This window comes from Bubalus bubalis, chromosome 19 (assembly GCF_019923935.1).
Source record: "Bubalus bubalis isolate 160015118507 breed Murrah chromosome 19, NDDB_SH_1, whole genome shotgun sequence".
NCBI classification, from domain to species: Eukaryota; Metazoa; Chordata; class Mammalia; order Artiodactyla; family Bovidae; genus Bubalus; species Bubalus bubalis.
The window spans coordinates 58,278,772-58,293,452 of NC_059175.1; the positions used below are offsets into that span (position 1 = coordinate 58,278,772).

Here is a 14,681-nt window from a genome sequence, read left to right on the forward strand (position 1 = left end):
GACCACAATGGGAATACAAGAGCTTCCCCTCTGAGGCTGAGAGAAGGAAGAGAGGGATGTGGTCTCAGAAGCCCTCTTGATGGAGGCAGAGACTGGCCTGTGCCTCAAAAGGTGAATATGGTACAAGCAAGGTATAATTTTACCCAGATGACCAAAGCATTCTTTTCATCACTGGTGTAAACAGTATCTGATTTATATGTATGCTAATCTTCTCTACCCTCTGATATCAATTGGGTTGGTATCTAGCCAGCTATAAGGCAAATAGACGTGACTTTGTATTTATATATAAATATAAATAGACCGTTCTATCCCTGGGTCGGGAAGATCCCCTGGAGGAGGGCATGGCAACCCACTCCAGTATTCTTGCCTGGAGAATCCCATGGACAGAGGAGCCTGGCAGGCTACAGTCCATGGGGTCACAAGAGTCAGACATGACTGAAGCCACTTAGCATGCAAAGTGGTGTGTATATATGTACATGAATGTGGGTGTGTGTGTGTATATATATATATATATATATGTATGTATGTATGTATATATGTATATATAGGGCTGCTCTGGTGGTTCAGACAATAAAGACTCTGCCTGCAATGCAGGAGACCCAGGTTCAATCCCTGGGCCAGGAAAATCCTCTGGAGAAGGGAATGGCCACTCACTCCAGTTTTCTTGCCTGGGAAATCTCATGGACAGAGGAGCCTAGCAAGCTACAGTCCATGGGATTGCAAAGAGTCAGACATGACTGAATGACTAGCAATTTCAATTTATTTATATATATATATACACACACACATATATATATATAAATTGAGTACATTACCACACTCTAACCCTGATCCCACCTTTGACCACATGTTACTTTTGTCATGTCAAAACAGTCCTTGTACTGACCACTCACCTTGATCTGAGGTCAGGCCATCAATAATATCAGATTGAGATATTTCCATCATGAGGACCACCACATCAGATTGGTCTTGATGGTAGCAACCCATCTTAACATTCAGCTGCTAGCAAAGGGAAATAAAGTGACTGAGATGGCTCCAGGATGCAACACTTACCTTTATGAAGACTCAAAACCAAAGTCACTTGGTAAAAGCCAGGTGTTAAAGATAGTGCCTATCTTTGCTGTGGAATTGTTAATAAATAGCCTTCTCTTTACTGTGCTTTTATTTTGCTTATGCTTCTGAACATTACATGACTTCTGTCAGACCCTTGAGATTAGGAATGTCTGTCATAGACTTATATAGTGCCCAAATAATCAGGCACATTTGTGACCACACTGATTCCAAAATAAATTACAATAATGTTTTACTTCTACGAGTTACCTCTTACTCACATGGCTTCTAGCCAGTCCGTTTTATGATATGAACAAGAACTTTTCCCACCTGTTTCTCAGGCTGTGACTCTGGGTTCTGCTTAGGTTAGCATTGCCCTGTTTACACAGTAGTGGTTTGAATCCATCAAGCTTAAAGGCGTGTTTTGATTTCACGGGAGCTTGCCAGCTGTCTAAGTTCAATTCTAATAAGACTGTACATTTTATTTTAATTCAACTTGGCTTGTCTACAGAGGCTTTTCCTACATTATTTTTAAGTATAGTGAATTGACTCGTGATTGACATCAAAAGAAAAGGCTTTGACTCCGAATTATTTTTTTCTGTTCTCCTCAAGTTCAGCAAACTTTTATCCCATTTTGTTGATACAGGGAGATGCAACAATAAGAAAGATGCTGAGTTTCTGGTGGCCTCTGGCGCTCATCTTGGCCACACAGAGAATCAGTAGGCCCATTGTCAACCTCTTTGTTTCCCGGGACCTCGGTGGCAGTTCTGCAGCTACGGAGGTAAGGCACCTTCTGGGAACATGGGTGCCCAAAGTCACCCATACAAATGGGGGTGGGGAGGTGGCTGACAAATTTGTTTCCAGTTCCTCTTGAGAGCTAAGAATTCTGTGATATTACGTTCTATGATACCTTCACACAAGGAAGCGTTGAGTATCTCCATCCATGACTTAGAATGATGTGATTTTGTTTTATTATGAGTATGGAAACAGTGACAGACTTTATTTTCTTGGACTCCCAAATCAACTGGACGGTGACTGCAACCATGAAATTAAAAGACACTTGCTCCTTGGAAGAAAAGCTATGACAAACCTAGACAGCGTAATAAAAAGCAGAGACATTACTTTGCCAACACAGGTCTGTATAATCAAAGCTATGGTTTTTCCAGTAGTTGTATATGGATGTGAGAGTTGGACCATACAGAAGGCTGATCACCGAAGAATTGATGCTTTTGAACTGTGGTGCTGGAGAAGACTCTTGAGAGTCTCTTGGACTGCAAGGAAATCCAACCAGTCAATCCTAAGGGAGATCAACCCTGAATATTCATTGGAAGGACTGATGATAAAACTCCAATATTTTGGCCACCTGATGCAAAGAGCCAACTCATGGGAAAAGACCCTGATGCTGGGAAAGATTGAGGGTGGGAGGAGAAGGGGAAGACAGAAGATGAGATGAGTTTGAGCAAACTCCTGGGAGATAGTGAAGGACAGAGAAGCCTGGCGGGCTGCAGTCCGTAGGGTCGCAAAAAGTCAGATGCATCTAAGTGACTGAACGAGTATAATGAGTATGGAAGAAGATATTTTATTCTTCCTTCTCTTTTACCACATGAAAAAACCGAGATAAGGACACAAAAGTAGCAAGAAGCTGGACTGTGTTAGAATCCAGGTTTTCTTTCTGCCACTCAGTGGCCTCTCCATTTTCCCATGGAGTCAGCACGGAGCCTCTTCCCTGTAGTCATAGAAGACGATGGGACCGGCCATGCGCAGAAGTACGCAGAGGGCAAGGGCTGACGCTTCTGTGTTCTGCCCACCTCTCTCACCTATTGTTGCTCTGCCTCCTGCATGTGCCACCCAACCCACCATGGCTTCCTGCATCTTTGGCAACCTGCCCTCCTTCAAAGAAGAGTCTCCTCTATTTACTCACAACTCAAGAAATTGATCGGGAAACTGGCAGCTCCTCTAGGGAGAGAGTCGAAGCATTTTTTAATTTTTTTCCATCATGCCAGTATGGTATGAACAAATAGAAAGACTTCGTTTGTTTGCTCATCTGCTGCCTTCTGGGGAATTAATTCTGGCTCTGGGACTGCTGATCCTTCAGGAAGGCCGGTGGCTACTCCCGAGGGCCTCCTGTTTACACAACTGCCCTTGCATGCACTTTCAGCACGTCTCCAGGCCGGGGTCTCTTGCCAGGTTCCATGTCCCGGGAAGCAGCTCATGTTGGCCTGGAAAGAGAAGTACATAAATCACAAGCCGAATGCTTTCTCTTGCCTCCGTGGGTTCCTGGATTTTGTTTTCTTGACTCACGAATGTCCTCTGGGGCAGCTTCTGTAACATGGCAGCTTTTTAACCTAATACTTTTGTTTCAGCTGTCCTGTAAAAAGTATGGGACACGCCCCCCGCCCCCCCGCCCCCAATCACCTGTGTGCTAGAATTCCATCTTCCCCTAAAAATAAAAAACAACCAAGACAATTTGTATGTTGAAATCATTTCTAAATGGACTTCAGTGCATAGAGACAGACCTCAGCATAGGGAGACAGAACTGACATGAATTAACTGTCTGCTTCTGATGGTGTTGGCACTTGCATACATCTCGTTGACTCCCAACAGCCCTGTGCCGTGGTTGTTGTTAGTCTCATGGTTTTGCTGGAGGATCAGAGAGGGGGCCTGAGAGGGTTCATGCTTCACATACACCTGGGAAGTGATGGAGTGATGCTGGAATCCAGATCTGCCTGATTCTACCACTTGCTCCTCAGAGCAGTGTCTTCAGCAGCTAAAGACCTACCTCACTCACATTCCTGGCATCAAAATGAAGGGTGACTGCAACCATGAAATTTAAAAATGCTTGCTCCCTGGAGGAAAAGCTATGACAAGACCAGAAAGCGTAGTAAAAATCAGAGACATCTCTTTGCCAGCTAAGGTCTGTATAGTCAAAGCTGTGGTTTTTCCAGTAGTCATGTACAGATAGGAGAGTGGGACCATAAAGAAGGCTGAGTGCCGAAGAATTGAAATGTGGTGTTGGAGAAGACGCTTGAGAGTCCCTTGGACTGCAAGGAGACCAAACCAGTCCATCCTAAAGGAAATCAAACCTGAATATTCATTGGAAGGACTGATGCTGAAGCTGAAACTCCAATCCTTTGGCCACCTGATGCAAAGAGTTGGCTCACTGGAAAAGACCCTGATGCTGGGAAAGATTGAAGGCAGGGGAGGAGAAGGGGACGACAGAGGATGAGATAGTTGGATGGCATCACCAGCTCGATGGACATGAATTTGAGCAAGCTCCAGGAGTTGATGAAGGACAGGGAAGCCTGGCATACTGCAGTCTGTGGGGTCGCAAAGAGTGGAACGTGACTTAGAGACTGAACAACAACAAAGAAATGAAAGTCTCCTATTCCTGGAAGAACCTGTTTGGCTTCCTGGGAGAAGTATTAGTTGTCTCAAGTTAAACATCAGAATTAGGCTCTCCTGGGCTCAACAGACTGGAAGGGAGTTGAGTGGGGTGGCGAGTACCATAAAGCCATGGACAGGTGCGCAGCTTCCCTGAAGGACGGTGTGGAGGCGGAGAGGTGGTCCCTGAGTGCCGAGTGTTCAGAGAGCAGGGGTGGAGCTCAGAATCGCATCTGGAGACTCAAGAATTGGGCTAGACTAGAGGGTTCCATTTGGCTCCGTGAGAACCTGGTGGACCAGGGTTGAAATCTTGGCTTTTCAATCTGCGATTGGGGCCTGGATAAATGTATCTAAAACAAGACGCATACCCTGGACCTGCTCAGCCCGCTCCCCAGGATGCAGGGGGCCTCTGCCCCTTCCTCCTGCTCCAGGGCCGTCCCAGGCTGGCCATGCTGTCACCCAGGATGGAATGACCTGTCGGGGGACTGTAGCTGGGAGGGCTCGCGCTGCCACGTGGCAGGCGGCAGGCAGAGGCCGGAGATGCTCTCTGCGGATGCCTTGCTAACTGCCTGCTCTTCCTCTTGCAGGCCGTGGCAATTCTGACGGCCACATACCCCGTGGGTCACATGCCGTATGGCTGGTTGACGGAAATCCGTGCTGTCTACCCCGCTTTTGACAAGGTGAGAACCTCCTGCGGTGCGGTTTCCAAAACACTCTCTTTAAAATTAGCATTTGAGAGACAGCAGTCTCCGGTGATGGAGACCTCAGTGCCTCTCAGCCTCACCTCCCTCTGCAAGGTTGATGTAGCATTGGGGCTGGTGGAGCTAATTGTGGAACACGTCCCTCAGGAAGTCACAGAGGCGAATTGATGCTTGCCTTGATGCGGCTCCCAGGACGTGTCTCCAAACTGGTCCTCACTTCTAGGTTACTCCTGTTGAGAAATTATTTGCAAAAGGGAAACGATACTCTCAAAAAAATTAATATATTGTTTTCATTTCTGTGGTTTGTTGCTTTTTGTTTGTTTGTTTTTACTGACCTCATAGCTGATGTGAAGGTACAGACAGTTGTGTGCTTGAGTTCATAAGCTAATGGCTTTCTTTCAAGGGAGTGCATGCACACCCTGGGTCCAGGCTGATTCAGTTCAGTTCAGTTGCTCAGTCGTGTCCAACTCTTTGCAACCCCATGGACTGCAGCACTCCAGGCTTCCCTGTCCATCACCAACTCTTGGAGGTTACTCAGACTCATGTCTATTGAGTCAGTGATACCATCCAACCATCTCATTCTCTGTCCTCCCCTTCTCCTCCTGTCTTCAATCTTTCCCAGCATCAGGGTCTTTTCCAATAAGTCAGTTCTTCCAATCAGGTGGCCAAAGGATTGGAGTTTCAGCTTCAGCATCAGTCCTTCCAATGAATATTCAGGACTGGGATGAACTTATTCTAGCTGAAAGCTTCTGCTGACATTTCAGGGAGGCACATAAGTCTTCAGACCTGTAACCTGAGACCAGGTCAACACTGACCTGCAGATCATTTGAGAAATGCCTTTTTCATTCAAGCATAATTATTTAAACATTCAACCTAAAGCAAATAAATATAAAAAGAGACTCCTCCCCCAAAAGATGGTATGCAATGTTTTAAAATGAAAAAATAGGAAAAAAGCAAACAACATACCCCTTGTACTCATAATAGCAACTGTTTGGATTTATGTAGAACTAGCTCAGAGTCGGAGAAGGCAATGGCACCCCACTCCAGTACTCTTGCCTGAAAATCCATGGACAGAGGAGCCTGGAAGGCTGCAGTCCATGGGGTCGCTAAGAGTCAGACATGACTGAGCGACTTCACTTTCACTTTTCACTTTCATGCATTGGAGAAGGAAATAGCAACCCACTCCAGTGTTCTTGCCTGGAGAATCCCAGGGACGGGGGAGCCTGGTGGGCTGCCATCTGTGGGGTGGCACAGAGTCGGACATGACTGAAGTGACTTAGCAGCAGCAGCAGCAGCTCAGAGTCATTGCTGACATCATTTTAATCTGGTCCCAAAAGAGCCCTGAGAGGTGACGAGAGGAAGTCTGTTCTCCAGCGTCCCCAGCAGATTACCTGCCTCTCTCTCCCAACCCATAATCAGTCACCTGTGAGTAGCAGCTCCCCTCCAGGCAAGACAGGGATCACCCCCACTCAGCCACACATGAGAGAGGGAGGCTCTCGTTCAGAACTCTTTACAGGGTTGGAACTTCCCCAGTAAACAATGAGCTGGTCGCTCCACTGCTTGCCAACATTCACTTGGAGCATCAGAATGCAGAGCGTGTCCTAAAAAATGCCTTTGATGCCTGCTTCCCAGCCCTTTGAGAGTGGACTTCAGAAGGTCTGAGTCACGTGCAGCAGAGAGCTATGTTGGACTGGGTTTAAGCCAATCTATGGAGGGAAATCAGTATTCTCATGTCAAGGAACACGTGTATAGAAGTAAGTCCTCGAAAACCAAAATGGATATAAGTCTTTTTGCTAAATGTTTAGCTCTTGGAGAATAAGACTATATAATAACATCCAATCGGAGAAGGCAATGGCACCCCACTCCAGTACTCTTGTCTGGAAAATCCCATGGACTGAGGAGCCTGGTGGGCTGCAGTCCATGGGGTTGCTAAGAGTCGGATACGACTGAGCGACTTCACTTTCACTTTTCACTTTCATGCATTGGAGAAGGAAATGGCAACCCACTCCAGAATTCTTGCCTGGAGAATCCCAGGGACGGGGGAGCCTGGTGGGCTGACGTCTATGGGGTCGCACAGAGTCAGACATGACTGAAGCGACTTAGTAGCAGCAGCAATAACATCCAATAGCAGGGTTGTACTTGTGTTCGAACCTCCTGGTTATGAGCGTCTCATCTGAAATTGGTTTTGGCTACCTTGAAATGATTAAACTTAACAATACAGCCCTGTATAATTTCACTAAGAGCAGCCAAGAAAAACATTGTTTTATTCACAATCACAGAGGTTACCTGCTGTGAAAAAAATCCCTTTAAGGAGCATCCCTTAAGCTCGATGGTGGAGCAAATCAGGATCCTTGTGAAACCTCCCCGTCGTCACCATGCATTCCACCGCACTTCCCCGGCCATTCCCATGAATGCCGTCTATTCACCCAGATCTTAGACACCTCTGTGTGGACTTCCGGAATTTGCTGCATTGACAGTTGAAAGTCCTTAGCCTGCTTGTGGGTTCCAGACTTAGAGATTTAACATTTCTCGCATAACTTCTGATGTTTCTAGCTAAACAGGGAGATGGGAGAGTTTTCCACTCTTCCACATTCTCTCTAGTGTTCGGTTATCATCTTGCAAAAGACTGTGTCTCTGAGAAAAAGCTGACGGGGCAAGCAAGACGAGACACTGATGCCGAGCTAATGATACGTGCTGGTTTACTCCAACCATATTGGCAAACATATTTGCTGTCTTAAAAATCAAAGCACACTTGGGGAGCTGGGGCCCGTGGCTGCCACCACGAAGGGGCGGGGGGCAGGCATGTGCATTTGGACGAGGGGCCTCCTCCTTAGCCACCCAGCAGGGGCCCATCCTCGTGGATCCCGGGGGGAGCAGATGAAGAGATGTCCTAACGCTGTGGTGTGCACTGTGCCAGCACAGCAGGCTGTTTTCCAGGAAAAGCAGGGCTGCTTTAGAGACCGGAGTGAGGAAAACGGAAACCCCTCCAGGGGTTTGCGCTGGCAGCACAAACGAGAAGGGCTTCCAGAGACTGTCTCAGCCTCTGATGGGAAGCACACGTCAAAAGGTCTCTTGCAAGTGGGACCTGTAACACCTCCACTTGTACATCTGTCATTTGGCTGATGTGGGAGCCAGGTGCTTGTCGTTTGTTTCCATGAGTCAACTCTGGGGCTCGGTGGATCCATAACGAGGCGGGCGTTGTTTTTCTCAGCTGCTGTTCATAGTCGAGGGCCGGACACACAACCCTCAATCAAGGGTTTTGATTGAGTGGCAGGTACACTTAGCAATGACGCTGAGATGGCATCAGCTAGCCTCGGGGATGTGTCAGAGGGCCCCTACATCCGTGTGCTCACATTTCAATTTAATAAGGGCTGTTTGAGCATCTTCTCTACTTAAGAAAGGTGGTGCTGAGTTGCAGGAGCTAAAGAGATGGGTAAAACACCCAGTCCTTTATCTCAGGGAGCAAATGTGCCCCTCACAGGAGTCTTGACATGTGCCCCCAGATATGATCTGGGGGCTCAGCTGCCCCCTGATGCAGGCTCAGGTGCCATCCTTGCCTGCAGAGCCCAGGGTGGTCGGACACTGCAGGAAGTGCTGGGGCCCTGAACTAGGTGGGTGGGCACCCAGCACCCTGGAGAGGGGACTGACTCTGGAGACACTGCTGGGCAATTCAGTCCGGAGCTCCCTCTGGTTAGTAATCACATCCAAAAACCTGACACCTGTCTGAGAGAGACGTCCAGTGGCAGCCGTCTTCGAAGCTGTCCCTTGACATCTATGCTTCAGACGCATCAAATCAAACAGAAACGAAATACTCGGTAAGAAGCATGAGTGGTCAGCCCAGGATAACCCGGAGCCTTTTCTTGCCCCCCCCAGAATAACCCCAGCAATAAACTGGTGAGCACGAGCAACACGGTCACGGCAGCCCACATCAAGAAGTTCACGTTCGTCTGCATGGCCTTGTCGCTGACGGTAAGGACAGACCCACCCCCACCCCCGCCTCTGTGTCTGGTTTTAGAAAAGAGGAAATTGCCATTTTAAAGGGAGTAGTCTTGTATTCCATAATGCAGTGCTGTGCTGGATAAGGTGACAGCCTCTCCTAGATATTTTCATCCCAAAATACAAATGACAATCAAGGATGGCAGCAGGTCTATGCTTCTCCTGGTGGCTCAGACAGTAAAGAATCTGCCTGCAGGCAGGAGACCTGGGTTCGATCCCTGGTTTGGGAAGATCCCCTGGAGAAAGGAAATGGCCATCCACTCCAGTGTTCTTGCCTGGAGAATTCCTTGGACAGAGGAGCCTGGCAGGCTACAGTCCATGGGGCCCCAAAGTGTCGGACACGACTAAGCAACTTTCACTTTCACTGAGTCTAAGAATAGAGGGTCAACTTCTGGCATTTCTGTAAGGGGCTTCTTCCTGCTGGAGAAGGCAGGCTTTGCCTTTCTTAATGATATTCTGTCTTACTGAATAATTTCCAGCCCATCTTTAAACACCCAGAGTCAACTGTCTCTTTTCCAAATTTAATTTGTATGATTTGTTTCGTGGGTAAAAGTTCCTTTCTTTGTATGTTTACACTGCTGTATCCTTCCTATGGAGCCATCATTCACCACACACTTACCAGGCACCTACAGGACCCGAAACCCTGTGCCGTCTTCAAGGATAGAGGTGTGAACAAGAGTGGATAGCGCCTCCTCATTGGCAGGGCCTGTCGGTGGTGCTGCACAGCCTTAAATAAGCAGTACACACCCTTCCTTTATCAACTCACCTGGGCAGTTCAGATGTAGGAGATATGTTCAGAAAACATGAGAAAAAATTCCAAAATGCTCTATAATCCAAAGCACACAGTATATAATTTAAGGTTGTTTATAACATTTATCAACAGCAGCAAGAAAATAATAATGGCATTCATAAACAACTGCACGTCATAGACTGTGCTCTGTGAGTTCTAAAGATGGAGATGAGAAGAGGATAACATGAAATAGGGGTCTTTTGAACTCAGTTCCTTGTTTGTTGTGGTGACTACATATTTAAGTCCTGTAGAAATTCTCCTTTTTTACAGCCTAATGGAAAAACCGTAACAGAAATAGCTGTGTGTGTGCAGTTCCCATCATAAATGACTGGTACCGAGGACATAAGACAAGAAGAGGTTTGGGGACAAGTGATGACAGGAACATCATGAGCGTTGTCACTGGCCATTATCACAAGAACCACTTAGCTAGATGAGCCCTAAGAGGGGTCCCTTAAAATCAAGTCTGACACACATTTTAAACTTCACTTGGATTAAAAAAAAAAAACCATAGTTTAATATTTGATCCTTTGACCCAACACCTGAATAAACTCATCAAGGACAACACGAGGTCTATAGCCCATCACCTAAGCCCTCTGACACTGGGTCCTGACTTGGCATCCTTGGCCACTCCATCACTCCAGCCCAGCCCTCCCTCTCAGTCTGTCCCCCATGAAACTGGGAAACTGCAAGGGGATGTCAGAAGCATATTCCAGGCCACCTCCCCGGGGTGGGGAGACCCCTGATAGCACAGCTGCCTGAGTCAGGTAGCCCAGCAACCCTGTTCTCCTGGTTGTATTATTTCTCCCTACAGTGTGCAAATTTTTCCATAGTTCCCTAAAACATTAGCAAAACACTGCACAACCTTGAAACCGTTTAAAAGAGGATTTTAGGAAAAACAGAGAAGGTTTCTATTCCCGGAGCAGACCTCAGCTTTTGGAGCCTGTGTTAAGTGACTGGAAGTTGGTTCGGATGCCAGGGTCTGTGACTTGGACACCATCCAGCTCCAAGAGCTGGAAGCTTTGGGCTGTTGCTCATTCTGCGGTCAGGGTCTGGCTCCCCTGTCTCCTCTCACTCCACGTGGACCTCCTCCCTCAGTCATGGTCAAGTCTGATGGAGAACCTTAGCAGACTGAGTTTACGGATATTCCTTCCTTCCTTCAGTTCACAGGCAAAACTCTGTACTTCCAAAACAAAAGCAGCAAGTGTATTTTGAAGTGATAACCATGTAAAAGCTAGAAAAATGCTTCGATTTCCCATAGGGGTTATTTAATTTTTAGTATTAGTTATTTAGTTTTAGCTATTTAATTATTCTAATCCTACCATCTGTGCATGTGTGCTAAATTGCTTCAGTTGTGTCCAACTCTTTGCAACCCTGACCCTGTGAACTATACCCTGCCAGGCTCCTCTATCCATGGGATTTCCCAGGCAAGAATACTGAAGTGGGTTGCCATTTCCTTCTCCAGGGGATCTTCCTGATCCAGGGATCAAACCCAAGTCTCCTACATTCACAGGCAGATTCTTTACCACTGAGTGACCTGAGAAGCCCAGATTACAGTATAGGATAAATTTGACTTTTAAAAAGGTCTTCCCAGGAGGCTTGGTGGTAAAGAATCTGCCTGCCAATGGGGTTGCAAAGAGTCGCACATGACTTAGCAACTTAGCAACAAAAAATAACTTTTATGTGCACTGGGAAACCAAAAAATTCATGTGACTCACTTTATTGCAATATTCACATTAGGGTGATGGCCCAAAATAGTTCCAAGAGATGTCTATACATGTGTTTAATAAAGCTTAAATTTTAAATCATGCTTTATCGCAATATTCACTTTACTGTGGCAGTAAAAAGTCAACGTGTGAAAGTGTTGTGTCTGACTCTTTGTGACCCTATGGACTGTAGCCCACCATGCCCCTCTGTCCGTAGAATTTTCCAAGAAAGAATACTGGAGTGGATTGCTGTTTCCTTCCCCAGGGGATCTTCCTGACCCAAGGATTGAACCCAGGTCTCCTGCATTGCAGGCAGATTCTTTACCATGTAAGCCACCAAGGAAGTCTAGACCAAAACCTGCATTATCTCAGCACCAGCTAGAAGCCCGCCTTCCAAGCTCCTTCTCCAGGGCCTTCCTCTCTGTACTGTGCTGTTCCAGCAAACAGGAACAGATACCTGGCCCTGAGGCCAGGGCTTGCCGGCACGCCTGAAGCAGTGGTTTCTTCAACAATACAAACAGTAGTATTATGGTGTGTCTCAGATTACATTGGCTTCCCAGGTGGTGCTAAAGAAGTTGGCTGCTAATGAAGGAGATGCAAAAGATGAGTGTTCGATCCTTGGGCCAGGAAGATCGCCTGGAATAGGAAATGGCAGCCCACTTCAGTATTCTTGCCTGGAAAATCCCATGGGCAGAGGAATCTGGTGGGCTACAGTCCATAGGGTTGCAAAGAGTTGGACATGACTGAGCGAGTGAGCACAGCACAGCAGCAGATATGTTATCTTTATAATGACTCAATCAATTGGTCCTCAATCAGTTGGCTCTACCATCTTGGCTAGAGGCTGGCCTGTGTGCATACTCAGTCATGTCCTACCCTTGATGATCCTGTGGACTGTAGCCCACTAGGCTTCTCTGTCCATAGGACTTTCCAGGCTAGAATACTGGAGTGGGTTGCCCTTTCCTTCTCCAGGGGATCCTCCTAACCGAGCGATCAAACCTGCATCTCCTGCATTGGCAGGCGGATTCCTTACCACTGAGCCACCAGGAACTGCCATTAAAAGATATATAGAAAAAATAGAAGGGTTTTGCCCTAAATTCACTGTTCTGCTGTCACTGTAGCACATACAGCTTTGTATAGCGCTTACCATGTTCACTCTTCACATCTGCTATTCCTTGTAGGCCCTGAACTTCCCTAGGCAGGGTCTGTGGGTCAGTCACCTCTTATCCCCAGGGCCTAGCATCCTGCCTGACACAGAAGGGGCACAATAAGCAAAACACAAACACAGGAATCAATTAATACTTACCTGTGTGATGAGGATCAGAAAGGTGCCGATGGCATTCACCCCTCCTGAGCCACAATCTCCTTATGTATACTGAGGTTATCTTCTTTTTAAAGCTCTTAAGAGGCCTTTTACTTGAGAGTCTATTTTCAGCTTTTTAATTTTTAAACTACATAGTATCAGGAAATTAACATCGCAGAGCACTTAGGATAGACACATAGTGCTTATTGCAGTGGGCGATATTCTGTACCAAGTGCGAGCCTTCTGATGGTTCCAGAGCTTTCTACGCATTGCCTAGGATTAGAGCACTTTGCCAAGCGCTGGTCCTTTGGGCATTAGTGACTCTTCTCTCTGGGACTTTGAGAAAAGCTGGTGCCACAGATGCTGCAGACACTCAGTGACCCAGTGATGCTAACTGCTTTTTGAGGGAAAACCTGTACTTTCCAGAGCAGAAACTCATCTTGCAGTCAGAACGGGCCCATTCTTCAGGCCCTGACATGTTCAGTTCAATATCTGTCTTTGCCTGTGAAAAATACTTTTGACAGTTAATAAGAGACCCTGGTGCTGGAAAAGATTGAAGGCAAAAGGAAAAGGGGGCGACAGAGGATGAGATGGTTGGATAGCATCACCGATTCAATGAACATGAACTTGGGCAAACTCTGGGAGATAGTGAGGGACAGGGAGGCCTGGCATTCTGCAGTCCATGGGGTTGCAGAGTTGAACACAATGGAGCAACAACATGAGACTAATATTTTAGCATGCTACAATGCATGTATATGCTTATTCCCTAGTACAGATTTTCAGTTTAACTTAGAGTGAATCCCTGACTCCGAAAGTTCATTCCTCCCTCATTTTCTTATCTGAGAGTTTGTCTGAACCACTGGGCTTCAAGACAAGCAGCCCAGAATGCCTTCTGCCCAGTTGGAAGAGGAAGTGGATTTAGGAAGAGTGTAAGGTAGGAAAGCAGAAGTTTGTCCTAAGGAGCATCTTGCATCCCTGCCTTTAGGAAACTTAGAAAATCATTGATTGGCTTCTTTAGACCATTTGATGGGGGTGAGGGTGAAAAGGGAGAGCTTTAGCTGATCTGAAAGATCAACTTCAAAATGCTAAGAACCCTCTGATAAAAATTAATCCCCTTAATAGCAACAAAGGAGCAGACACGATGCAGACCAGGGTTAGCAAGGTGACTGCAGGCAGACACACTGGTGTTTGGGGTGAAGGAACACACAGTTCAAAAATATGCTCTCTTTAAGTAAGGTTGAAAGAACAGCTTCAGAAGGCGTGCCGCATGGCGGGAGCAGGTGTGGTGCAGCGGCCACTCAGAGGAGGCCAGCGATCCGAGCTGTGCAGGACAAGGTGGCACCACGAAGAACAAGGCTGTAGCTGGCGCTGGGGTCAGAAGCAGGCAGCCAGGTTGGCCCAGAACCTTCCGGCAGAGCCATGAATGTGGCTAACGTGGCTCCGTCCCTAACGTGACCAATTATAAAGCCCCGTGATACCCAGTGTGTCCTGAGAGGCTGCGTTTCTCTAGTAGACACTTGTGGTGATCGCAGACAGAGGGTGGTGGCCATGAGCTGGTGAAGGAGGCAGGTGTTCCTTCCTCTTGGGGAGAGGAACTGATAGCGCTAAACTTACAGAAACACAGCCCCTTGGAACTGATCACAATTGCCCCCTGAATCCCAGCCTTGGGGACAGAATAGAAACCACTAACCAGGTAGGATATGTCTTTTCAGTAGCCTTTTTGGTGCAGAGAGGCACTCCAAAAGGTACCAGACCCCCAT

General features: G+C 47.0%; 1 protein-coding gene across 1 annotated transcript in view; it reads left to right on the top strand.

The window, feature by feature from the left end:
* Nucleotides 1-14,681, top strand: part of ANKH (ANKH inorganic pyrophosphate transport regulator) — a 169,322-nt gene that overhangs the window by 123,845 nt on the left and 30,796 nt on the right. Inside the window, exons 6-8 of the mRNA XM_006077608.4 lie at nt 1,697-1,831; nt 5,019-5,111; nt 9,006-9,101. Of these exons, the coding sequence (XP_006077670.1) occupies nt 1,697-1,831; nt 5,019-5,111; nt 9,006-9,101 (324 nt within the window). The remainder of the gene's footprint in view (nt 1-1,696; nt 1,832-5,018; nt 5,112-9,005; nt 9,102-14,681) is intronic.